Source organism: Pan troglodytes, chromosome 6 (genome assembly GCF_028858775.2).
Source record: "Pan troglodytes isolate AG18354 chromosome 6, NHGRI_mPanTro3-v2.0_pri, whole genome shotgun sequence".
Classification (NCBI taxonomy): domain Eukaryota; kingdom Metazoa; phylum Chordata; class Mammalia; order Primates; family Hominidae; genus Pan; species Pan troglodytes.
The window spans coordinates 174,242,209-174,269,658 of NC_072404.2; the positions used below are offsets into that span (position 1 = coordinate 174,242,209).

Here is a 27,450-nt window from a genome sequence, read left to right on the forward strand (position 1 = left end):
TTTACGGAACTGGAGCAACACAAGTGAGGTTAATAGAGGGCTTTGCGCATGAAGCAGAAGATAAGGGCTGATGTCTCGACTGCTCGTGGGAATCCCCTGCTCATGGATGAGTCTGCGGCTGCCCCCTCTGAGCCGTGTCCCTGTATGGTAAAGTGTGGTCATGCAGCGCCTTATCCCATGGATGGCTGGGGGACTGAATGAGCTAGTCCATGCAGAGTTCAGCATGGTGCCAGGTGCTCTGTGAACGCTCAATAATTTATGCTATTTGGTGTGATATGATGATGAAAGGAATTTTTATAATGGAAGGGATGTGAAAGGTTGTGTAATCCCACAACTGCAGCCCTCCTTGCCTCCTTTGCACGTGCCTGCCTCGCAGGGGGCCCAGGGAAAGCCCCACCCTGCACGTCACTCCTCACACACTCCCATTCCCCCATCAGCATCAGCAGTGGGGGAACGAGGGGCCATGAGACCTGCCTGGCATCCTCCTGTGGTTCCCGGGACACGAGCACTGGTCGGTGCCACAGGAGGAGGCTGGAATACTCAGAGCTGCGGCTGGGAGCCTGCCTGGCCCCGAAGACTGCTTCCCAGTCAGCTGGGCCTGGACCTGTCCTCCTTCCATGGGCCTGAGCAACCGCAGTTAGAAAAGCCACCTGGGCCAGGGGCAGGGGCTCATGCCTGTAATCCCAACACTTTGGGAGGCTGAGGCGGGCAGATCGCCTGAGGCCAGGAGTCTCTACTAAAAATACAAAAATTGGCCAGGCTGGTGGTACACGTCTGTAGTCCCAGCTACTCTGGAGGCGGAGGCACGAGAATCGCTTGAACCTGGGAGGCGGAGGTTGCAGTGAGCCAAGATTATGCCACTGAACTCCTGGGCAGCGGTTAGTCCCTCAGAAAATGGAGGTGAGAACCTCCCAGGGCTTTCCTGTGAAGACAGAGTCAGAGGCTGACGTGAGGGCTTCCCACCTGCACAGCCTGCCCACCTCCGCCTGAGCTGTGGACTCTGCAGGCTGAGCCTGTTTTAAGCAAAAGGACACAGCAATGGACGGCTGGGGCCCAGAGCGAAATCGGCAAATCTGACGCTCATGAAGCCGAGAGCACCAGGTGTGACAGGAGCGGGTCTTACCCTGTCCCCTCCAGACGGGCCCAGCCACCATGTTCTAATCTGAGGTCAGAAGGAGGAGACAGCGACCTGAGTACCCCATTTATCCTCTCCTCTGGGATTTTCTCCTCAAGATGACAGGGTGAGGAGGGGTTCTGGGTTCTGGTCTGGCACTGCCCTTTGAGATATTTATCTTCAAATATTCATTTCCTTTCCCATTTTAAACTGAAGAGTCTTGACTCATTCCAAATTGCACAGCCTCTGGCATCAAAATAACTTGAACCAGATCACCAAAATAACCTCCTTCCATGGGCAATTTCGGGATGCTTTTTGGCAGGAGGCTGTTTTCTTTTCTTTTCTTTTTTTTTTTGAGACAGAGTCTCGCTCCGTTGCCCAGGCTGGAGTGCAGTGGTGCGATCTCAGCTCGCTGCAAGCTCCGTCTCCTGGGTTCGGCTGTTCTCAGAGATTTGTGTGTCTGCCAGAGGGAGGTGGTCGGTGTTTGCAATGTGGCTTTCTGCTTGGAAGGACTGTGGCTCCGTCTCTCAGAGTCCTGGGCCTTGGGTGTCTCATGGGCCTGGTGCTGGGCAGCAGCGTGGAGCTGCCAGCAAGAGCAGCCTCCCTTCTGCTCTCAAGACTCAGGCGTTGGGAGCAAGGCTGTGACTGTTGTTACCCACACACGCATGTGAGTGTGCAGCCTCTCCGGGGAGAGTGGGTGACCTGGGGGAGTCAAGGCAGGTGGAACAAGCCATCCACTTCTGCGCTGGTGCCGTCCACTCAGAGAACCCGTCTAGCAGCGGAGATGCTGCTCCCAAGCTGAGAGATGTGGTCCTGCGGGGGCTGGTGGGGGCAGAAGACATTTCCTCAAGACACTGGCAGTTACTGGAGGAAGGTGAGAGGTAAACGTCATTATATTTTTAAAAACACTGTAGACTTTGAGAGCTTTGTGTGCTCATTTACTTTTCCTTAGGTTGGGACGGAAAACGTCAACACAGGAGGCTGGTCTCGTCCATCTTCTCAGAGGCCATCCTTCAGGGAAATGGGAAACTCAGACCAACCGTGTTTTAAGAAGCGTCCTGTAGTAGAAGTCAGGGCAGGCACCGCGGCTCCACGCTTACTTTCCAGGGTGCTGGCGGGTGTGGCTGGAGCTCACTCTCACTGCCGGAAGTGAGGAGCCTCTCCAACTCGCTCAGGGGAGATTTTTAAAAATAGTCTTATTTCTCACAAAAATAACCGCTTCCCTGGGCTGAAAACTCCCCTGGAGTCTGTCAGTGCAGAGCAGCGCTGGGCTCAGGATCCGAGATGGGAACGAGGAGCTGTTCCACCCACAACAAGCAGGTGCCCACAGCGTCCCTGGGTCCAGACATGGGAGACCCCGCAGCGTCCCTGGGTCCGGAGATGGGAGACCCCGCAGCGTCCCTCGGTTCGGAGATGGGAGACCCCGCAGCGTCCCTGGGTCCGGACATGGGAGACCCCGCAGCATCCCTGGGTTCGGAGATGGGAGGCCCCACAGCGTCCCTGGGTCCGGACATGGAAGACCCCACAGCGTCCCTGGGTTCGGAGATGGGAGACCCCGCAGCGTCCCTGGGTCCGGACATGGAAGACCCCACAGCGTCCCTGGGTTCGGAGATGGGAGGCCCCACAGCGTCCCTGGGTCCGGACATGGGAGACCCCGCAGCGTCCCTGGGTCCGGAGATGGGAGACCCCGCAGCGTCCCTGGGTCCGGAGATGGGAGGCCCCACAGCGTCCCTGGGTCCGGACATGGAAGACCCCACAGCGTCCCTGGGTTCGGAGATGGGAGGCCCCACAGCGTCCCTGGGTCCGGACATGGAAGACCCCACAGCGTCCCTGGGTTCGGAGATGGGAGGCCCCACAGCGTCCCTGGGTCCGGACATGGGAGACCCCGCAGCGTCCCTGGGTCCGGAGATGGGAGACCCCGCAGCGTCCCTGGGTCCGGAGATGGGAGACCCCGCAGCGTCCCTGGGTCCGGAGATGGGAGACCCCGCAGCGTCCCTGGGTCCGGACAGGGGAGAGGCCCTGCAGCGTCCCTGGGTCTGGAGATGGGAGAGGCCCCGCAGTGTCCCTGAGTCTCCTGGACAGCGGCCACCCCATGCCGAGTGCTGACGGGCGCCCCTGGTGACTCCCTCTTTTAGGGCTGGTGGTCATGTCTGCGTGATGGAAAGTGAGCAGGAAGCTGAAGGGTAGGATGGGGAACAGGCTCACATCTGTGATGGGAAAGTCTGCCTCAACCTCTCAAGGAAAGGCTCAATATTTAGGGGAATGATTTCCAAATCATTTAAGAGGCCCCAAGAGGAGAGATGCAGAGGGGGGGATGGTCTCTCACTGCAGCCCTGGTCTCATTCTCCACAGGGGAGGCTCCTCCCCTCTGCTCCATCCCCAGGGGAGCCAGGGCCTCGCCTATGCCATCTGGGATGTGAAACCTGTGGCTTCACTTCCAGACTCAGCAGAGGAAGAGGCCATGGGGTCTCTGATGAGCACGTGGAATCTTGCCCCTTAAATCTTGCTGTCTGAGGAATGGGGACATCATTTAGACACAGGCCAGAGAGTGCCCAAGGCCCAAGGAAAGTTGAGCCCATGGCTGCTTCTGACATCAGCCACTAGCTAAGCTCAGCCCTCAGGAGCCCTTGGAGCCCCTGAACCGTCAGCCAGGGCTGGCACTCAGGAACCAGAGCTGCTGGGAGGCCCAGGCCGTGGCCACGTGCACAGGCACCGCTCTCCCTGGGGGAGCAGCAGAGACATCCTTGGGTGGCCTCCTGTTCCTCCTCTGAATAAGGGCTGGTTTCCCAGAGAAGAGTGTGCACTGCTGTTACCCCAAGTGAGCCTGCGGTGATAACTGCAGTGTGATTTTGCAGCTTCTTTGCAGGGTGGCATCTGGCTCTGGTGGTGACATTTTAAAGAGGAAGATCCTGCGTGTACACGGCTGTGAGGCAGACAGCCCGTAATCAGTGCGACTCCATGCCGTGCCACACACCTTATTTTAAGCCACGTGTTTCCTTTATGGTGTGTCCAAGTTAGAGGGAGAACTTATTTTCTTTTAAAATCCAAACATGACATTTCTGAAGTATAGAAACAGAGACATTTGGAGCTTTTTATCCCATTGAGACCTAGTTCATGCATAGAGTTTAGGATTAAAAAAGGCAACTGACCTAGGAAGTGGGGGCCTTTGCTTTGCTAGCAAATATTTGTACTTTGCTTTAAAACATGTGCCTGGCAGATCTCCTGAACCTAGTCCCAAGGAGACATCAGACAGACCCCAGCAAAGCCACTTCGTGAAATGAGAGGGCTGAGGTCTCTGAGGGCATCACGGCCACAAAGACAGAGAGGGGCTAGGGAGAGTTCCAGATTAAAGCCGGGGAGCCACCACAACCACACACAGTGCGCTATCCTGGACTGGAGTCTATGAAATCGGAGCCGAGACAGCAAATCATATGACAGCATTAGTGAAAATGGGACATTTCCTAAATTTGATGACACTACTGAAGAGATTTAAGAGACCAGCCCTGCTTTCAGGGGATTCCTAACATTTAAGGGGTGAAAAGGCGTGTGTGCAACCCACCCTCAAGTGACTGTGTGCTGCACACACCCAGTGTGAGGGCCGGGCAAATGCTCACAGCCGGTGACAGGGCTCACAGTCGGGGAACCTGGCCCTGTTCTTGCAACTAACTTCAAAACACCTGCTAAGAAAGATACAGCAGACAGAATGTGACAACTGAGTTTCCTCTTTGTACTGACAAAGTCTGGGGTTCAAAGGCAAAGCTCGTATAAATTTAAGTGGTTTTTTTAGTACTTAAAATTTGATTTTTGTAAATATAAAACCAATATATTCTTATTTTTGAAAAAGCAGAAAATAGAGCAAAAGGACTATTAAGAGGGAGAACAGGAGTGTCACTGGAAGCCCCAGACTCAAGGCCCTGCTGTTCTGCCCCTTGGCCGTTATCCAGCCCATGGTGGTCTCCACGAGCCCCTGCTCCTGTCCAGGCTCCAAATCACATCGACATGACAGTTGGTGCCGACCTGACAGGCAGTAGGTGAATCCCTTCAAAACTCTTCCTTCTCTCTTTTTTTTAAGTCTTTAACAGACCTCCCTAAAACCCTGAAATTTGGGTTTCCACACTTTCTTCAATACAGTTGTTTCTGAGGACCATAAATGCTGAGTCCTGAAGCATGTGCTGTGTGTCCTGGAGGGGCCAGTGTGGTGTGTGGTGTATGATCTGGAGGCTCCCCGGGGGCTCCTGGCAACAAGCTGCAGGACGCACACCTTCTCAGAACCAGCGCCCCTGCCCCACCCACCTGTGGGGCCCAAGAGCCAGCTGCTGGGGGCCCAAGCTGAACATCTGCCGCCCACATACAGACCTCCCCTTAAGGGGAGCAGCAGGGAGGCTGGACCCTTCCCCAGAGCACAATGCCGGGGGTCCCACCCAAGGCTGCCCAAGCCCAAAGACAGACCTCCTATCCATCGAGGCCCGGAGAGTTTCAACCCCTGCCTGGGGCCACACACTCCTTCATGCAGAGCCTGGTGTGCAGACCCTGCTGCCTTGGATGGTCCATCCTGGGTCAGGCACGTACCTCCCCTCCTCCGGCATCGGCCAGCTCCACGCCCAGAAGCGCCTGGTGCACCGCTGTGTTTCCTACAGGTCCGCTGCCCCGTGCTGCACATCATCCTGGTGTGCTCCTCCATCCTTCCACCTTCCTGATCATGTGGACCTCTAATTCCTTCACCTTCCTCTCCCTCCCATTAGGAGAATCTTCCCTAGCGGATTCCTTTAGAACTTAAAGAACTTGGAGACCCAATCGCCATCCCTAGGCACCAGCGTATCTGTGCATTTCCTTCTTAACCTCCTTCCCTGGTCCCGTATCTCCTTTGGCCCTGAAAAGACTCATCCATTTATTTGGAAAGTATTAAGCATCACACGCACAGGTTAAAACTAAACAGCAGAAAAGTGCTCATAATCCTGTCTGGTTGTGCCAGGTGACAGCTGAATGATTTCTGCCTGTGGCCAGATTTCTGCCCCTGCCTGAGGTGAGTCTCGTGGCCCCTGCAGCAGCCACAGGCCCAGCTCTTGTCCCGGCCCACCTCGGATGCTTCCGCAGTACTGTGTCCATGGCTGAGCCCACCCTCTGTGTGGCCACCTTGCTGTCCCCGTTCTCATCACTCGATGAGCCAATGCCCTCATGGCTGGCATTGAGCTTGGCACCTGCTGGGCCTGAGGACCATGAGGGGAGGCTTCCTTCAGCAACGCTGCTGCTCTTAGAGGTGATTTGGGGCAGGCCACTCTGGGGGTCTCTGCCAGGCTCCTCCTGGCACCCTGGGAGGCTGGTGTGTCCTTGCAGGGTTGCAGGAGGGTTGGCGGGATGATCAGATGGTGCCTCCCACAAAGGCATCTGCAGTGCCAGCTGCTGTGATCTTTGTCACCAGGGATGGGAGCCCTGGGGAGTGAAGTTTGCCATCAGTGGGAACGAGTCACTGCGGTGGCCTGAGTGCTGGAGGAGGGCAGAGGCTTATTTTTAGGGATGTGGCGTAACACGGAAGAAATGTGTGCACTTGAAGCATGGGGAGGCCGAAATGCCAAACAGTTCTCTTGGCTAAATTTAGCAGACGTGCTCTTTATGTAAGAACGGAGTTAACAAGTATGTAACACAGAAGACTTACGGGAGCCGGCCACCTCGCATGCCCACCACGGTGTGCTGCTGAGGCCATTCCCGGGAACGCCACACTCCACCCTGGCCGCCTCCACCACAGAAGCAACGGCAGGGCTGTGAGTGCCCAGGGTCTTAGAGATTCTACTGCCTTGCCCCTGCCTGACCCTGACTCAAGGAGGGAGGCCCCCACTCCATGCTCTTTCATCAGTGCCCGAGATGAAATCCAAATCACCAAGGAGAATTCCCACTCCTTTTGGGCTTTTGACACAAAGTATGCTTTTCAGTGCCTTGTTTCAAGAAACAGGCTTGAAGAGGCACCTTTCAGAAGCTGAGCAGCAACTGTAGCCAGTTGGGACACACAGACGGAGATTTCTGGGTCTGATCGCAGGAGTGGGATAGGGCAGGCAACAGGGCTTTGTGCAAAGTCACTCAGCCATCGGTGAGTGACAGCTGGGTGGGTTCTCAGGCCTGGACTGCTGAGGCCAAGGCTTCTGGCCTCTCGTGTAAGGATTCCAGGCTCTGACTCCAACTGGCACCAGCTGGGAACGTGCTGGAAAGGCAGGGTCTCAGCCCCCACACAGACCCACTGGGCCAGAGCCCGCACCACGATCAGTCCCAGGAGCTCCTCCGTGGCCTCTTGGAAGCCTGAGCCCTGCCGGGGCAAGCGGAACCCCCAGCCTCACACCAGCCCGGCCGCTGCCGCTCCCGTCCTCTGCCTGAGCCGTTCTGTTTTCCACGCAGTGGGAACCCCGGCCCCCATCCATCAGCACAGAAGGGTTGTGATGGGATGAAGGGCAGGGCAGGGCAGGGCCGGGTGGTCGGGCCCCAGCACACGGCTCGGGGAGCCTCCCACACTTGGTGATCCCGAGCCCTCAGTCTGCTGGTGGTGGTGCTCGAGAACTGTGGCTTACAGTGCGGGTGGGCAAGCGGAGAGGAGCAGCTGTGGAGGGCAAGGGCTGGGGCCATTGATCCTTGATACACTGTGGATGAAACCCTTTACTCAGTGAAGACCTAAGACTCCCCCAGGCCTGAAAGCTGGTCTTGGCAGGAGGAGGACACAGATGGGAAGTCCTTGGACAGGGAGACTGATCCCTGGCTGGCTTATCTGCTTCAGGATCTGACTGCAGCAGGTGAGACCCCAAATAAAGGCCCAGACCATGGCCACGGCTGGTACGGCCCCTTGGGCTCCAGGTCCAGATGAGATGCAGCTGCTCAGCAGTGCCCAGGGCTGCCCTAGAGCCCTCTGGTCCGCAGAGCCCTTCTCCTCCCAGGGGCTCCCACACCCACATCTCTGCTGATTCCCTCACACATGTAGCCAAGTCTGTGGCTTCTGTGGAGGCTAATTTTTTTTCTTGAATTTAATTAATTTTGAAAACAATAAACAATAATGATTGCACACACAACACCCAGGGCAGACTTTGGCCCTGTGCAAGCAGGAAACACAACTAAAAATGTGAATCTGGGAAGCAAGTGGGCCTGATGGGACAAAGCGTGAGCTCCGGGCAGGAGAAACTCTGTTCAGTTCAGCTCCCAGGCAGCCCTGCACTCGCTGGTGGGCAGAGCCGGCCCAGGGCCGTGCATGTCCACCCCGTGGCTGCCTGGGGCCTGTTCTGGTGCTTGCAGCCTCCAGAGCTGCCTGTGCTATGTGCTGTTGCTTCATCTTGGAAGCGAGTCCCTAAACCAACCAAGTATTCAAAGTATTCAATGAGCAGAAACTGCAACAGGAAGAAAAATTATTCATTTTGGTTTTGTGCCATCCTTTTCTTGCTTTCTCACTTTAAAATATTTTGACTTTCTAATCCCTTAGCAGTGAATATGCACTTATAATATTTGCAGAATCTCTGAAATGTTTAATTAAGAAGAAAAATAGTTCTTCAGACTAAACAGCAAAGCATCAGGGGATCACAGAGCCACTATGCTCACGCAGGCAGGGTTTACTTACAGGCCTCGATGAAGGACCAATGGACCCAGAAGAGCTTGCCACGTGTCCCTGGGATGCCTCACAGGGTGTGCCCAGGAGGAGACAGGAGATAAGGAGCTTGGGCATGACTCTGTGGGCTGACATTGCCACAGCAGGTGGCGGCTGTCACTGCCTCCCAGATCCACATCACTCTTTATAACCCAGGCTGGGGCTCAGAACGGAGGTTCCCAGGGAATGCTTATTGAATAAAGGAAGGAGAGAATGAACGACAGAGCCTGCACGTACGGGGCTCTGGGTGACGCTGCTGGGGGCCTTGGTCTCTGCTCTTCACCAGCACCTCTGTCCTAATGTCTCCCAGGCACAGCTGCCGGCTAGGTGCAGACAAAGATGAAGACTCAGAGGTGGTGCCTCCAACACACCGGGGATCCCACCTGGACCTTGAAATCCCCCCCAGGCCACAGAAGCCCCTGAGACCCCTGGCTTCTCCCTTTCCTATGGAAGCCTGGGGCAGATGGTATTATCACTGCTGTGAGCTCACACACCAGAGCCAGCTGTCAGCCATGGTGTGTGATGACAGAGGCCGCAATGTTCCCCCTCTCCCTGGCTGAGCTGGGTGCAGCCATGCGCCCCAGGACCCTCCCTGAGGACCTTCCTCAAGGGCTCACAGCCATGCGTGCTGGAGCTGGGCCCCCAACACTCAACTCAGTCTTCTCTCAACTCCACTGAATGCCATGGGGGATAGCGCATCTTAGACGGGCCCACAGGTCAATGTGGTCCCCAGCCGGGCAACTCCTGCAGGTGCCTTCAACCCACTCAGGGAGGGCGGTGGGGCCAGGAGCTGTCCCGACCAGATGGCAACAAGCAGACTGCATGGAAATCAGACTACCAGGGCCTGGCTGTGGCTGCTCAACAGTGGGGAGCACATCTCACCACTCCCCTAAGCCTCAGCTTCTCCATCCATGCAGTGAGTTGCTTTCAAGCCTAACTAAAGTAACACAATGACAGTGGGCTCACAGTAACACCCGCCAATGGCAGCCAGCACCACCTTATCCACTGAACACAATGGCAGTGGGTTCACAGTAACACCTGCCCATGCCAGCCAGCACCACCTTATCCGCTGAACACAATGACAGTGGGTTCACAGTAACACCTGCCAATGCCAGCCAGCACCACCTTATCCACTGGCCACGTGATATGGTTTTCCTGTGTCCCCACCCAAATCTCATATTGAATTGTAGCTCCCATAATTCCGACATGTGGGAGGGACCCAGTGGGAGGTAATTGAATCATGCAGGCCGTTCCCCTGACTGTTCTTGTGGTAGTGAACGGGTCTCACGAGATCCGACGAGGCGGTTCTGACTGTTCCTGTGGTAGTGAACGGGTCTCAGAAGATCTGACGAGGCGGTTCCCCCGACTGTTCCTGTGGTAGTGAACGGGTCTCACGAGATCCGACGAGGCGGTTCCGACTGTTCCTGTGGTAGTGAACGGGTCTCAGGAGATCCGACGAGGCGGTTCCCCCGACTGTTCCTGTGGTAGTGAACGGGTCTCAGGAGATCCGACGAGGCGGTTCCAACTGTTCTTGTGGTAGTGAACGGGTCTCACGAGATCCGACGAGGCGGTTCCGACTGTTCCTGTGGTAGTGAACGGGTCTCACGAGATCCGACGAGGCGGTTCCGACTGTTCCTGTGGTAGTGAACGGGTCTCACGAGATCTGACGAGGCGGTTCCCCCGACTGTTCCTGTGGTAGTGAATGGGTCTCACGAGATCCGACGAGGCGGTTCTGACTGTTCCTGTGATAGTGAACGGGTCTCATGAGATCCGACGAGGCGGTTCCGACTGTTCCTGTGATAGTGAACGGGTCTCACGAGATCTGACGAGGCGGTTCCCCTGACTGTTCCTGTGGTAGTGAATGGGTCTCACGAGATCCGACGAGGCGGTTCCGACTGTTCCTGTGATAGTGAACGGGTCTCACGAGATCTGACGAGGCGGTTCCCCCGACTGTTCCTGTGGTAGTGAACGGGTCTCACGAGATCCGACGAGGCGGTTCCGACTGTTCCTGTGGTAGTGAACGGGTCTCACGAGATCTGACGAGGCGGTTCCCCCGACTGTTCCTGTGGTAGTGAATGGGTCTCACGAGATCCGACGAGGCGGTTCTGACTGTTCCTGTGATAGTGAACGGGTCTCATGAGATCCGACGAGGCGGTTCCGACTGTTCCTGTGATAGTGAACGGGTCTCACGAGATCTGATGAGGCGGTTCCCCCGACTGTTCCTGTGGTAGTGAATGGGTCTCACGAGATCCGACGAGGCGGTTCCGACTGTTCCTGTGATAGTGAACGGGTCTCAGGAGATCCGATGAGGTCGTTTTCCCGACTGTTCCTGTGATAGTGAACGGGTCTCAAGAGATCCGACGAGGCGGTTCTGACTGTTCCTGTGGTAGTGAACGGGTCTCACGAGATCCGACGAGGCAGTTCCGACTGTTCCTGTGATAGTGAACGGGTCTCACGAGATCTGACGAGGCGGTTCCCCCAACTGTTCCTGTGGTAGTGAATGGGTCTCACGAGATCCGACGAGGCGGTTCCGACTGTTCCTGTGATAGTGAACGGGTCTCAGAAGATCTGACGATGCGGTTCCGACTGTTCCTATGATAGTGAATGGGTCTCACGAGATCTGATGGTTTCATAAGGGGTTTCCCTTTTGGCTTGACTCTGATTCTCTCTTTTGCCTGCTGCCATGTAAGATGTGCCTTGCACCTTCTGCCATGATTGTGAGGCCTCCTCAGCCACACGGAACTGTGAGTCCATCAAAGCTCTGTTTCTTATAAATTACCCAATCTCAGATACGTCTTCATCAGCAGTGTGATAATGACCCATATACCATGGGTCAGGAGTTTTACCTTCCAATCGTTGGGATATTGGTTACTGTATAAGATACTTCCTTTCCTAGGGTTTAATAATTTGGCGGAGAAAGAACTGGCTTAGAGTTGTGAATCTTAGAGAAGTGAGCAAAGGAGGCCTCTGTAAGAAAGTTGGGCTCATTCTCCCAAGAGGCAGCCAGGCAGCATTGCCACCATCCCCTGGGGGCCCAGAGGGCAGAAGCCACACCTCCAGGAGGGACAGGCGGAGCAGGGTCAGGGCAGGAGGTGATCGGCCCACAAGCTGATGGTTTTGCCCGGAATGCTGTGGGCTTGTAGGAGAACATTTGCATGTGGGGAGCGCGATACTTCCCGGGGCTCCTTAGAGCAGCCTCCAATGTATCCCCTGCCCCCTGCCTTGCCCTGTGCAGGGAGCACACTCTGCACACACCTCTGGCTGCAGGTTGCTATGGTGCCCGCCACCCACACGGTGCTGCCAGGGCTGCCGGCAAGGATGGAGGTCTGTCTGGTGATAAACCACAGGCAGACGTAGTGCAGAGTGAGCCCTCAGGAGAAGCAGCCGTCTGAGGCAGAGCTGGGGAAGTTTGCACGGATGGACTGGAGCAGAGCTTAAGGCCACACATCCCACACTCGGGAGAAACATCCTCATTACTGAAAGATCACAGCCCTGCAGAAGGGTTCACAGTGGACATAACACCCAAGAGCTCCAGATCACTGCAGCAAGTTTGCACAGCCCGGATGGGGGGGTCCCCAACTCATCCTGGGACCCCTGCTCCCAGACACCTCTTGGCAGAGGACAAGCTGGGTCTCTTAGTTGAAAAGACACCCTAATTGTGATCACATCTCCTGCTGCAGGCTCAGGGCTCAGGAAACCATGGCGCTGACTTCTCAATGCCCCAGAATGTGGCAAAATCTTAAATGGGACAAGAAATCCAAATGCAGAAAGGGCATGCTCTCCAGGACCCATCTGAAAAGTAATTTTCGGGCAGGCGGGGCCACTCTCAGGTTCTCCTCACCATCTCCCAGACACATACACAGCAGGTCAAGAAAACCGGCCTTTCCCTGCCTGCAAAATGACGGACCAATCAAACAATCCTAAGTGCCCGCAGCAGAACGGAAACAGGGACTTCGCTTAACTTGGAAAGCAGGAAGTAGCATTGGTACTCAGAGGATTATTTAGGGGAAAAATCTGCACAATTCTTGCAGGGCAGGAGGGGGCTTCTGGTGCAGTGTTAGGAAGTGGAACCTCACCGCCGTAGCACCACGCAGGAGCCTACCTTGCTCTCATCCTCCGGGTCGCTGTAGCCACAGGCATCGACGAAATCTGGGAACGTCTCTGACCATCCGTCACTCGTACAGTTTTTGCTTATGTTTCCTGGAAAGTGAAGTTCAGATATTTTATCTGCAAGTCCATGAAAACTGGCCTTAGAAGGGACCTTAGTCCGTGCTGAGCCCGTGCTCTATTAAAATGCTTCCCACACCCAGGGGTCAGCTAGGAGACAGGACTGCCACTCAAAAAACCTTCCTTGGCCTCCTAGTCCATGTGACCTGGCCAGCAGGTCACCTCTCGGGGCCGGTGGGGCCTGAGATGTGAGTGAACGCACTGTGTCATAAGTCATAATTACCGCAACTGTAAGTGTAGTTCTTTTGGGGCAGAATGAAAATTCTTAACAGACTCTTAGGTTCTGCCACCATAAGTGATATTTATAGCCAAGCCCTGGCCATCCTGGAGCCAGGAGTCCAGCCTGCCCCAGTTCCTGACAGCACCCTCCCTCCTCCCGGCCAGGCCCTCACCACCGACAGTGACCGGGTACCCCGCCTGCTCCAGTTCTGGACAGCACCCTCCCTCCTCCCAGCCAGCACCCTCGCCACTGACGGTGACCAGATGCCCCGCTGCTCCAGTTCCCGACAGCACGACGGTGACCAGGTGTCCCGCCTGCTCCAGTTCCCGACAGCACCCTCCCTCCTCCTGGCCAGCACCCTTGCCACTGATGGTGACCAGGTGCCTGGTCCAGTTCCTGACAGCACCCTACCTCCTCCTGGCAGCACCCTCCCTCCTCCCAGCCAGGCCCTCACCACCGACGGTGACCGGGTACCCCACCTGCTCCAGTTCCTGACAGCACCCTCTCTCCTCCCAGCAACGCCTCCCTCCTCCCAGCCAGGCCCTCACCACCGACGGTGACCGGGTACCCCACCTGCTCCAGTTCTGGACAGCACCCTCCCTCCTCCCAGCAACACCCTCCATCCTCCCAGCCAGGCCCTCACCACCGACGGTGACCGGGTACCCCACCTGCTCCAGTTCTGGACAGCACCCTCCCTCCTCCCAGCAACACCCTCCATCCTCCCGGCCAGGCCCTCACCACCGACGGTGACCGGGTACCCCACCTGCTCCAGTTCTGGACAGCACCCTCCCTCCTCCCAGCAACACCCTCCATCCTCCCAGCCAGGCCCTCACCACCGACGGTGACTGGGTACCCCACCTGCTCCAGTTCCTGACAGCACTCTCCCTCCTCCCGACAGCACCCTCCCTCCTCCCAGCAACACCCTCCCTCCTCCTGACAGCACCCTCTCTCCTCCCGACAGCACCCTCCCTCCTTCCAGCCAGGCCCTCACCACCGACGGTGACTGGGTGCCCCGCCCAGTTCCTGACAGCACCCTCCCTCCTCCTGGCCAGCACCCTTGCCACCGATGGTGACCGGGTGCCCGGCCTGCCCCAGTTCCTGACAGCACCTTCCCTCCTCCTGGCCAGGCCCTCATCACCAACCATGACCCAGCAGGGCAGGCTCCATTTGGCCACTGGTGTTGGAAGAAAGGATGGCGGAATTACAGTTTAATTGTAGGAAACCAAGGCAGTTGTTCCCTTACAATCTCATCTTTTGCGCCTACGGAACTAAAATCATATGTAAGCTCAGAAATTGAATGTTCCTTGTATTTGTGTGTGTCCTTAGCAGTTGGCCACACAGAACAGTAAGTGATAAAGCTCTCGAAGGTGTCCGAGCCGTAAGAATAAAACCAGGCACTGAACGCCGTGCCAGCCTTGCCCCGAGCATGGCTGCATGGTGTTAGGATCACCCCCACAGCAGAGCCCAGGAGGCTGGACCCCTCCATGCACTCCTGGCACAGCCAGAGCGGAGCCCCTGTCTCCCTGCCTGGGTGACTGGAAGGGTCTCGGGCTTTGGATTTAGCAAATATTTTCACTCCCATGACTTTTTAATTTCAAGACAACCCTGCAAGACAGACTTGGTGGGCGCTGCTGTTCCCATTTTACAGAAGGGGAAAACAAGGCTTTGAAGACTCAGTAGTTTGAGTGGGGTGCATGCATGATTCTTGTCCTGCAGTGATGAGAGGTAGAGAGAGGGCCGGGCCAGGCTCTGGCTGTACTGGGGAGGAGTGGGGTGGGAGACTGGTCTCAGCAAGGCCACAGGGCTGGCCCTGCCCACTGGCACCCCGACACCATCACCAATCAGGGGCTCTGACTACAAGGCCCACACCTCACACAGGGAGCCCCAGCAGGGTCTGGGGGCCTCTTAGCTGCAGAGACCCCATACATGGTAGAGGCAAAACAGAGCCCTAAAGCAGGCAAGCCTCCTAGAGACCTGGTCCCACGGCCCCATTGTGCAGACAAGGAGACAGGTCCACAAAGATAAATAATGTGCCCACCACAGACTCAGGAACAGCACTCATAATAGTTATTATAATAATACTAGTCATGTGGTAGTGGCCACTACGACTCACTGAGCCCTCAGGAATGCCGGGCTCTGTGCTTGCATCAACCCAGTTAATCCTGACACCACAGGAGGCAGCTCTCCAATTAATCTCAGAGATGAGACGGCCAAGGCTGAGGAAGTCGTATCACTTGCCCAAAGTCACACTGGTGAGCGATGGGCCAAGCGCCACACCTGACAGCCTGGCTCTCACCTGAGCAGGGCACCTGCAGGCCCCTATCCTGAGCCTGGAAGCCAGGACCTCAGTGGGAGCTGAGCCTGTCACTCATCCTCTGCGAGGTGCAGCCTTTTCTCCTTCCTACAGGAGATCAGTGTTTACCAATCCAAAGAAGATGCTGAAATAAAACTCCACAAACTAAGTCAGAAAGTCATTCTATGAAGTGCAGATTCCCTCACAGGTTCTTTATCCTTTCTGACTTCTCACTCCTGAGACACATGGGGCAGATGTGGAAGGACAGGAAATGACTGAGGTGGCAACCTGCAGAGAGATCAAGGAGGTACAGAGAGACCAGGGAGGGGCAGAGAGAGGCCAGGGAGGGGCAGAGAGGCCAGGGAGGGGCAGAGAGAAGCCGGGGAGGGGCAGAGAGAGGCCAGGGAGGGGCAGAGAGAGGCCAAGGAGGGGCAGAGAGAGGCCAGGGAGGGGCACAGAGAGGCCAGGGAGGGGCACAGAGAGGCCGGGAAGGGGCACAGAGAGGCCGGGAAGGGGCAGAAAGGCCAGGGAGGGGCAGAGAGAGGCCAGGGAGGGGCAGAGAGGACAGGGAGGGGCAGAGAGGCCAGGGAGGGGCAGAGAGGCCAGGGAAGGGCAGAGAGAGGCCAGGGAGGGGCAGAGAGAGGCTGGGGAGGGGCAGAGAAGCCGGGGAGGTACAGAGAGAGGCCGGGGAGGTAGAGAGAGAGGCCGGGGAGATGCAGAGAGAGGCCAGGGAGGCACACAGAGGCCAGGGAGGGGCAGAGAGATCAGGGAGGTGCAGAAAGAGGCCAGGGAGGTGCAGAAAGAGGCCAGGGAGGTGCAGAGAGATCAGGGAGGTACAGAGAGAGGCCAGGGAGGGGCAGAGAGAGGCCATCCAGGGGCAGAGAGGCCAGGGAGGTGCAGAGAAAGGTTGTGGGGGGTGGGAGCACACTCTCGCCCACTTGCAGGATGACGAATACTTGAAGGCCTCCCTTAGGGCTTCAGTGCTTCTCAGCAACTATTCCAAGCCCCACGAGCCTACATCATCCTCCACTGGGGGATGTGCTGATGCCCCTTTAAAGGCTCAGAACCACACCTGGCCCTACACCTGTGCTGGGTGGGCGGCTGAGCTGCTGCCCTGGGTCTGGCTAAAACAGTGCCATGCAGAATTGGCAGGTGGGCACCAGGAGCAACTGGAAACACAGAAAGCAAGTCAAGGGAGAAAGGTCAGCACACAGCTGTCGGAGCTGCCTCCTGGCCCCTGAGCATGGGGCATGAACAGCAGCTGCTCACAGAAGGCTGTCCTCCCAGTGATGAGTCCTCGTGCCTCTCACCCTGGCTCCCTGCTTCCTTTGTTCCCCTCTAAGCAGACAGTTGGCTCATTGCCTCCTGGAGGGGATGGGGGCAGGAAATGTCTGAAGCACCTAATCCTCACAGCTTTCCCCAAGCAGCAGTGGTGAAGTCCAGCCCGGGTGGGAAGACGACTTGCATCCCGGGTCCCACTGCTGCAGGGCAGGGTTAGGACCTGGGGAAGGAGCTGCCCGCTGCTTCTGGAACCGCTGCAGGGCAGGGTTAGGACCTGAAGGAGCTGCCCGCTGCTTCTGGAACCACTGCAGGGCAGGGTTAGGACCCGGGGAAGGAGCTGCCCACTGCTTCTGGAGCTGCTGCAGGGCAGGGGTTAGGACCTGGAGAAGGAGCTGCCCACTGCTTCTGGACAGGGCCCAGGGTCCCGCCTGGCACAGAGACACATGGCGCCAGTGTGCTGGTCACTATGATGATGCACGGTGCCGGACACACGTGATGATGCCCAGAGGCCACCTGCCTAGCATAGGACAGACAGCCCCCAAACCTCCCACCTGCTGGAAGGATGAGAAATCAAAAGAGAACACAGTGTTTCATTAGAACGGTGACTTATTTCTGGAACACCTGGGTTTGTGGGCAGAAATGATTCCACGTGTGTTCTATGACCCAGCTCTCCTTACAGGTCATGGGAGGAGCAGCCATCACATGTGTAGAGTGTTCTGTAGACCACAGAGCACCATGCAGACGCAAGCCTGACTTTCATTTCTTTCTAAGACTCTACAGTTATCCCGCCAAATTTAGTCTCTGAAGCCTCAGCTTCTGTGGTACGATGCCAGGTGGCTTCACCCCAGCCCTGCTCGGCCCCCAGTTGCATCCACATCTCTCTAAGTATTTGCAAAGGATGCCCATTTAATGCCCCAAAGATGAATTCCATGCGGACATTCCATGGGGACCATCTGTCCACAGTTTGTGCATGTCCTCGCATAGCTCACGTTTTTGTGATCAGTTGAAAAAGCAGAAGCATATTTCCCCTGCATTTCAGATCATCTAGCTGCGACTACTCAAGTGCCCAGACTTGGGGAAACACCACAAGTTTCCTCACAATAACAAGGTGGTGTCATGCTCCCTGCTTGGGAAAAAGGTGGAATAAGCATTTAACCCAAAGCCAACTGGGAGTTTTCATTCTCACAGGCAGCAGCAGGATGCTTCCAGGCAGGGCCAGAGCCTCACTGACCTGGGCACCTGGTGCCCAGATGGCTTCTGTCTGGCAGAGGCTGGACTGGATTCTGGTGCTTGCTAATGTGCAAACTACCAGGCTGCTGGGTGCTTTCTGGAAGCCTCAGAACCATGCCATCGAATAGGAAAAGCCAGAGTCCATGCCAATTCCCTCCAGATCTCCAGGAGAATGGATGCAGCCCAAGCTGCTCAGTAGAAATGCTACTGATTGGAAAGAACAGTTCTTAAAGTTCAGGTTCTCTAAAGTGACTTAGGTTCTAACTCAGGGGTGGGCAGTGATGGTAATGCAAGCATGGTCCCTACCTTCAGGCTGCTTTGCTGGCAACTCAGGGTAAGAAAGTCAAAATCTTCCTTTTGGAATCTCCTTCTCCTCTGTCCCAATCTCTTTTCCAAAACTCTGCTTTAAAACACTACAGCATTATTACTTCCCAAAGTCTTTACCCTTTAACCTCTGTCCAAGATAAAAGCAAATTCTCCATAGTGCTCCAAAGTATTATGCTTTCTGTTTCCAGATGTTTCCTATGTTTTCTATTTTTCTGAATAGATTTCTTCACACTATGAAAATCTGAATCACTCACAAAAACAAACAAAACCTTTCTCTCAGGATTCACCCAAGAGATATTTGCAGCACCGCATTCGGAGCATGCCCTGGGTGCAGAGGAGGAGCCTGGAAGCCCAGAGAAACTGCAAATTCCAGGCAGCATCAAACCTGTGAGGCGGCAGGGAGGTTGGGGGAGTGGGTTCGATAAACTAGGTGTGTCCTGGGGCCTCTGCCCTGAGCATGGAGGCTCTGGGTGCCACACTTCCCACTTCCCAGAAACTTCCAGAGTGTACTCTCTGGGGCTCACAGGCCGACTCAGCGGGAGGAGGGGAGCCTCCTTTAGGCCCCCCTTGCCTCCCCTCCCCTCTCATGCACGTTTCCCGTGCTTTGGTTCCCACTTGGCTCCTGTCTCCCCTGGTTCTTTCCCTGCAGTTGCCCTGCTCTCTGGGGTTTGGCTGAAGGCAGGTGATGCCCTTCTGCTCCCTAAGACGGGCACTCACCCCAATATGCCACAGCTGTTCCCTGACCCCCAGGGTAGCAGGAGATGCCTGAAGGAAAGTGATGTTCCTGCTTCTTGGATGGAAAAAATGGACGCTCAGATGCAAACACCCTGGAGGAGCTCAGGAACTCAACCCACGGACAGTACCTGCTTTGCTGTAAAAATTGCTGAAGACTTTTGGGCAGGGCACCGTGACGGTCTCTCCCACATTGGCAGGCCGCCAGCATGTGATGTTGTCCCAGACGCCACTGCAGGCTGGAAGGAGAGAAGCAGAGTGAGGCAGGTGCAAGGTGACAGAAGTGTCACAAATAGAAACCCCATTAATGAGATAACTGCCTCACAAACTCCTTTCCTGTGAAACACACTTGCACCAACACAATTATTGAGACTATAGTTAGCTTGTGGGTTCATCTCAATTAGCTTTGGAGGAATAACCATATGGTGGTAGAAAGCATTTGAGTAATTCAATGTATACCATGTACCTTCTGAATTTTAAGAGAATCATTACTTACTTCTTGTGATCAGCATTTCCTAGTGTGATGAAATGGGCACCACTGGGTATTAGTGTAAGGCCCCGTCGGGGAGGGAGACGCCCGGGGAAAGTGTGCTTGTGCTTCTGTGGAATCTGACTTCAATGATTATTTGCAAATAAAAGTATTTGATAATATTTGGTTGATTTTTCACTGTCAAGATGCCTTATTAGCAACAAAATCTTAGGTTACCTTCATGGAGTTGTCAAATAATTTGCATAATGCATAGCTTAAACATTTTTAGACCTACTATTTGGTCTTAATAACCACCTGGTGAAGGTTAGATATAAAAATGTTGCATTAATTATCTTCCAGATGAAAAGCACTAAGGTTCAAATCTTTTAATGAATTCTCAATATCACACAACAGTGATGGAATGCATGTTAAACCCAGGACTTTTTCCTACTTGTCCATGGTATTTATACTATATTTGAGACCTCTAAAATTTTACCTTTTACTTAAACCTCAGTATCAGAAAAGCAATGTGCTAGCCTCGGTCGGTAAAAACAAACAAACAAACAAACAAACAAACAAACATCAGTTTTCCTTTCAGCACATGCCACCCAGACCTGTGCAATAATTGCAGGAATACATCCATAGAGAACACACAGCTTTGGTGTGAACAAAGGAGTGTTTTACTTTCAAGAATACAGAAATGTCTCTGAAAAGCTGGCCATGAGCTAATTTTTGCAGATGAAAATTGTTTCTAAATACTTTCAATAAAAGTGAAAATATATTTATTATAAAATAAAATTACATACCAATACTTGAATAAGTACATAAATTCATATTAATGTTAACATATTTAAAGAAAATGTTGGTTTTCTTTTAAAATGTTCAAAACAAGTGATCAAATGTAAATGCATCACTAGAAACTCCAGATGTGCCTCGGGCTCACCAGGCGTGAGCCCCGGTGTAAGGCTGCTTAGAGTCTAAGTAGTAGAGTTATTTAAGTGCTAAGTTCGTAAAACAAGCACCTCTAACTCTGGTGTGTAGGGCAGGTGGTGGAGAGGTGTCAGGATGGGGTTCCTAGCCAAGAGTGAACAAGATGGAGAGGAAAGTGAAGATGTCTAGGCCTCCAAGTGAAGACTCTGCATGCGATCAGCAAAGTTCTGTCCATCTCCTATAAAACAGCAAGCTCTGGCAGTTTCGTGTCTGGTTATTTTGAAGGTTCAGCTTTTTATCACAAAATGACAAATTTCTGCCTTGATAATAGTAATGGCTGGGTGTGGTGGCTCACACCTGTAATCCCAGCGCTTTGGGAGGATGAGGTTGGTGGATCATTTGAGGTCAGGAGTGTGAGAACAGCCTGGCCAACATGGTGAAACCCCATCTCTACTAAAAATACAAAAATTAGCCGGGTGTGGTGGTACACGCCTGTAATCCCAGCTACTCAGGAGGCTAAGGGAGGAGAATTGCTTGAACCCAGAAGGCGGAGGTTGCAGTGAGCCGAGATCGCATCACTGCATTCCAGCCTGGGTGACAGAGCAAGATTCCGTCTCAAAAAAAAAAAGTAATAATTATATAATATTGTTATTTTAAAATAATGGGCTGGGTGTAGTGACTCATGTTTGTAATCTCAACACTTTGGCAGGCTGAGGCGGGATAATCCCTTGAGCTCAAGACTTCAAGACCAGCGTGGGCAACATAGCGAGACCCCATCTCTACAGAAAATATTTAAAAATTCGCTGGAGGTAACAGAGCATGCCTATAGTCCCAGCTACTCGGGAGGCTGAGGTGGGAGGATCACTTGAGCCTGGGAGGTCGAGGTTGCAGTTAGTAAAGATCATGGCACCACACTCCAGCCCGGGTGACAGAGCGAGACCTTGTCTCAATAAATAAACAATAAATAAGATAATGTATAGTAAGATAACTAATACATAATACAAATTATAATGCAATAATTATATACTGTATAATACTAATTGCTGCTTTAAATTTCAACAGAGATACTAAATTCATACCACATCAAACAGTCTTTGCATTACAGTAGGATTTGATTTAAACATCTAGAGCTAATCATCTGATCCCTGCAATGGCCAGGGAAAGTCTTCTCTTCATTTGTTTCTTTATTGGACTGCACGTGAGGGAGCAGAGCTAGACGCTGTCAGGATGTGAGGAAGCGGACTCGAGGGTGTCAGGGCGCCGAGGCTGAGGTAGCAGCCGGAAGTGCAGCCGAAGGCGCAGCCGGAAGTGCTGCCACAGTGCCGGTCGCCACGTGGCACTGGCTGCAACCTCCTGGCAACAGCTGCCAGGCGGGAACACAGGAGTTTCTCTCTCAGCTTCTCAACCTCACGCAAAGGACAGCCAAAAATTTGAAAGGGCAGCACCAAGAGATGTCACTACAGCCTTGCAGACAGAAGCAACTGTGTTAAATAGGCAGGCAGAGGAGGGGGAGAAGCGAGAGACAGGCCATCGGTACCCCCGGCACCGGCAAGGGTGGAGGACGCTGCAGGGAACCGACGGGACCCGGCCGAGAGCCCCGACTGTGAGGAGGAGGCTCACGGCGCCTGCCTGGGACCGACCCTGACTGTGAGGAGGAGGCTCACGGCGCCTGCCTGGGACCGACCCTGACTGTGAGGAGGAGGCTCACGGGACCTACCTGGGACCGGATCCCGACTGTGAGAAGGAGGCTCATGGCGCCTTCCTGGGGCCAGATCCCCAACCGAGGACCCTGACTGTGTGAGCAGGAGGCTCACAATGCCTGCCTGGGGCCAGACCCCAGCCCAAGGATCCCGACTTGGCAAGGAGGGGGAATCCAGAAGGAGTGGCTCTAGGAGTGAGAGAAGAGAGACAGACCCTCTCATATTGTTTTAGATTGTTTTATACTCAGAAAAGGAAAGAGAAGCGAAACTAAAGGCAGGTAGCCCAGCGCCTAGGAACCAGACCCGACACCAGGCCTGGACCTGCCTGACCTAAGCCTGGTAGTTAAAATTCGACCCCTGACCTAGCAACTGATGTTATCTATAGATTCCAGACATTGTATAGAAAGACATTGTGAAACTTCCCGGTCTGTTCTGTTTCACTCTGACCACCGGTGCATGCAGCCCCTGTCACATACCCCCTGGCTTGCTCAATCAATCACGACCCTTTCATGTGAAACCCTTAGCGTTGTGAGCCCTTAAAAGGGACAAAAATTGTGCACCTGACAAGCTCGGATTTTAAGACGCTAGTCTGCCAATGCTTCCAGCTGATTAAAGCCACTCCCTTCACCATCTCGGTGTCTGAGGGGTTTTGTCTGCAGCTCGTCCTGCTACAAGAGAAAAAATGGAACCCTGAGACCACCTCATGAGTGCAGTGTCTTGAGAGTGTTCTGGCCTGAGGTTTGATGCCTAATTATTGAGAGGTAGGTGAAGAACCCAGCAACAGAAAAACGAGGAAAAGCGTAAAGTTATGAAGAAAGGAAATGCTGGATATTATGTGGCTCAACTGTGATGGCAATGATGTACACCAGCAATGTGAAGTGAGTCTATCAGGAGGCTGGCAGGATGATAAATTATACTTGGGTGGTGGGAATGGCACAGGAGAGATAGATCTTTATTCTTGTTAGAAATCTAATGGACACTGGGATGTAAATTGGGAGGAAGAAAGAAAAGAAACAGGAGCATAAGTATGCTGTTTAGAAATAAAATAAATACCAGAGAAGAGATGAAAGAGATGCTGCCATAGGGCTGAGAACTGGGGATGATGAGGGGCCGGAGACTATTATCTTCATACAGCCTTGTAGCATCATTTGCCTTTTACAATTTTATAAATGCACTCTGTTGAAAACTAGCATTTAAAGTGTATCATTATATTAAGGTACCCATTTTTAAATGTTTACATTTTTAAGGAACATTGTGCAGGCCAAAGCAAAATAGTGCATGAATAGGTCATCAGTTCAGTGTTGGACATAAGTGATTCAAATTTGGCACAGCGAACCCTTTGGGAGAGGCAGCGAATTTGGGAGAGGCAGCAAGTCCTTCTGTAGGAGTGTGCGCCGAGGCAGAGGACGGCATGGGAGGAGAAGGGGAGGCAGGCAGGGCCACCCCCGAGAGAAGCACAGCCACTTGGAGACGCCTGTCTGTTTGAAAAGCAGTGGGCAGCTGAGATTTCATGAAACAAAGGATTTGCAGATGGAGTGAGAAACAAACAAAAGTGCTCGGATAAGGCAGTCAGGGAAATGGGACTTGTTAAGCTCTGGTGGCAACCTAGGTTTTCGAGATGGTGATCATAAAATCAAAGGTCGCTCTGAAAAGTGGAAAATGTATCAATAGACTCTGAAAAGTTACTTGGTAAAATTCAGTGGCCATTTCTAATTTTTTAAAACCCTAAATAAAATAGTAAAATAATGAGACTCCCTTAACATCACAGAGAATATTTGTTAAAAATAGCAAGCATTAAGCCAGGCACTGTGGTAAGTACCTGCAGTCCCAGCCACCCAGGAGGCTGAGGTAGGAGGATTGCTTGAGCCCAGGAGCTTGAGTCAAGCCCGGGTGACTGAGTGAGGCCCTGTCTCAAAGAAAAGAAAAGAGGAAAGAAAGAATAGAAAGAAAGAGAGAGAGGGAGAGAGAAAGGAAGGAAGAAGGGAGGGAGGGAGGGAGCGGGGAGGGAAGAAGAAAGAGAAAGAAAGAGCAAGTATTAGACATGTTTAAACAGAATTGTACAACTGAGGAGCCAGGTTGGGTACCTGCAATTCATTATTATTCAACAATGTGTCATAAGTTTCAGCTAAAACAGCAGATGAAAGAAGAACTAAGAGGTATAAATTGGTAAAAAGTAGAGAAAAAACCCTAGAACTGTACTTTCTATATGGCAACCACTAGCCTCACATGGCCATTTAAATGAAAGCTAATTAAAAGGAGATGCAGTTAAAAGTTTGGTTCCTCAGTTGCAGCCACCACATTTGAATGTTCCGCAGTGGAACTCGGCTGGTAGCCATCACACCGGCATTTCCACTACCATGGGAAATTCTACTTGACAGCACTGTCTAGGGTCAGAGTTAGACAAATGCAACATAAACCCAGCAAACCTGTATCACAAATCAAGAAGCAAAAAGAGAGAGAAAAGAGCAATGAAACCCTTTGGCTCGCACACCGAGGCAGAAGCTCAGAGGAGCCGCTTCTCTGGGTCATTGCTCTTCAGCTAAAATGTCCCATGTAAATAATCCAAAATACCTATGAATCAATATAAATGATAAAGTTGTTTCACTTATCACCCCAATCTTCCTCTTTCAAAACTTGGCAGAGGGGTAGAGAAGGAGCCTCCTCTGATCTCAGCAGCCTCTCACCCAAAGTCACGGCCAGGGCTTGGCAGGCAAGCCTGGCTGAAACAGGACTTCAATCTGTCTGCTTTGGACATCTCACCTTAATTAGAACACAGCAAGGTGTGTCACCACTAGTGCTTAGAATGTGTCACCAAAGCCCCTGAGCTCAGGCTTGCTGGCTGGGTCGTCCCTTGGCCTTTTCAGATCATGCCCCTGACGTGCTGCCTGCAGCCTCCAAGGTCAGGGTGCTGGGAATGGAGGAACTCAGACTGGCAAAGCTGGTGTCCGAGCTGCCCCACGCCCTCTAGCTGCCCTTCTCACCTCCGATTCCGTTGCTGCTTCTAGTCTTTCCTAAGCACTCAAGTCAGCTTCCTGGGGCCACGTGCTTCCTTTCATATACCAGCTTAGGCTGCGTTTAGCTAAGTAGTCAGGCAGCAGGTGTGAGGCATCGATTTGTTTGTAAACAGCAAGGTCTCCCAGGGCTGCTGTGAGCTCCACCCATTGGACATGGGGTCTTGTCCCCACCCTGCTATGTGGCCCCGTGACCTGTGCTGACCCCTCGGACTGACAGGCTCTGCTTCCGTCTGGAAGGTGGTCATCACGGAAGGGCTGGAGCAGTTGGTGGGAGCCCTGGTCGGAGAGGCTGCAGGGAGAAGGCTTAGGCACCTGCTGAATGTAGGAAAGGAACAGCTTGGGTGACGTGGGCAGAACCTTTTGGGCCAACCTCAGAGCCCTAGGAGGAGCCAACTACTAATTTTGAAGCCAAGTTTCAGGAGATTTGTGCCATAGCCACACATAACCAGGAGCAAATCTTCCTGGGAAGCAAACAGCTGGCAGAGCAGAGTCACATGGGCCCTCCAGAGAGCCCTGCAGTGGGTTGGCACTGGCATGGTCAGTGCCCGCATGGTCAGTGCATTTGGGAAAGCAAGTGGGCAGAGTGGGCAGTGACTGGTGGTCAGTCACAGGGGCTGGTCAGGGGGCTGGAAGCTTCCAGGCAATGAGTGACTTTTCAATGTAGACTGGCAGTGGTGGCTTCCTAACTTTTTGCTTGAAAATCAGCTTAGTCTCCTGAAAAAGACATTGTAGACTAAGTGGTTCAGAAAAACGGACCCTGTGATGGTGCAGCCTTCCGACATTTCTGAGGCTTCACAGCATTTTCAACAGAATACACAGGGTTTGGGAAAGGCTGCTGCTAGAACAAGTTCTTACCAGTATGCTGGGAATTCCTCCAGGTGGAATTCTGAGGAACACAGCAGTAACTCAATTATGTGACACCTTCCAGCCAAAGGGGAGTGCGCACAGAGTGGGGAGGAACCTACAGGAACCTGCAATCCTACCGTATAAAAGACGCTGCCTTCTCTCCAGAGACTCCCTAGGAAGTCCTGGGTCTTACAGATGACGTTATAGGTGTTACTTTGAGCTCTGGATTTGGATTTATTTTCTCATTATTTCAATGTCAATGACATAAACATCAATTAAATTTCAAGAGACTCTTACGACATGCTCCCCCTTATCTAGGAAATGACTTTTACATATACTCCATTTTGTACTCCCAGCAACTCCCTGAAGAAGGCGAGAGCCCCCGTCCTCACACTGGGGAGGAGGCCAGGTTCACAGAGGGGAGGAAACACGCTCTGACCACAGGATGGAGTGCGGGAGCCAGCCGAGCAGTCGGGCTTCTGGGTCACTGCCCTTTCCCTAGAAGGTCCCTTGCCATCTCAGACTGCATGGGACTTGCTTTATCACCAGTGTATACCACACACGAGGCTTCCTGTGACTTAATTTCTCGATGATTTTGTAATTATAAAAGCACTGGTCATGGAGCCAACGGGTAGGTATGTGGGTCCAGGATCCTCTTTAAACCTCCGGCGTGAATGAGGATGAATCCCTTTGTATGGCCTGTGAACAGACAGGATAACAGTGAGCACATGAAACTTGGTGCCGCACCACACAAAGGCAATGCAGGACGTCATCTCAGAGGTGGGGCTGCACCTGCTGACCTGAGTCATGGACACAGACGGGTGCAACTCCAGTTGTCACCTGCACCATGCTTGCCACGCAGCTCATGCTCTCTTTGGACAATGGGCAGCTCTGGGAGGTGGTGCCCTAGATCTTCCCATGGTTCCCCCACACCCTCCTTCCATCTTCAGAGTCACCTGCCCCTACCCCACATGCAACTCCACAGAGAGTGGCAGCTGAGGGTGGGTGGCCCAGGAGGCCCGAGTCATGAGAAGCCACCCTGCTGCTGTCATCAGTGACCAAGTGTCAGCAGGACTTGGAGGAGGGGCATGAGGGCTGAAGCTGCTTCATCCAGACAGGGCTGGGGAACAGCTCTAGGAACCAGTGAGTGGGAAAAGGAAAGCTGAGAAGCAAAGCCTCCTGAGACTGGCCATCGGCTCGGATGACAGCTTGCCTCCAACACATTTGGAAGCAAATATTTCCAATCGCATCCTCCATTCAAGAAAGCTTGACTTATGTCTCAAGTGACAACAACAAAGCTTCCTCCAGAATCTGGGCAGAGCAGGAAGTCCCAGCTGGTTCTCACGGGGAGCTCAGAGAGGCCGGGGGCGTCACAGTCATCGAATACTCCCCTTGCACAGCAAATAACGGGATGAAGGATGAGCCACTCTCTTCCTGCTGGGGGGCTGCTGAAGC

General features: G+C 53.5%; 1 protein-coding gene across 4 annotated transcripts in view; it reads right to left on the minus strand.

The window, feature by feature from the left end:
• VIPR2 (vasoactive intestinal peptide receptor 2) overlaps window positions 1-27,450 on the minus strand; it is a 116,030-nt gene that overhangs the window by 62,066 nt on the left and 26,514 nt on the right. For all 4 annotated transcript variants that reach the window (XR_010159101.1, XM_003318943.5, XM_009454649.3 and 1 more), the window contains exons 3-4: window positions 19,168-19,275; window positions 12,829-12,926 (exon numbers count right to left, since the gene is read on the minus strand). Coding sequence is in view for 3 of the 4 variants with exons in the window: in XM_003318943.5 (XP_003318991.1) it covers window positions 12,829-12,926; window positions 19,168-19,275 (206 nt within the window). In the remaining variant the exon portion in view is untranslated. The remainder of the gene's footprint in view (window positions 1-12,828; window positions 12,927-19,167; window positions 19,276-27,450) is intronic.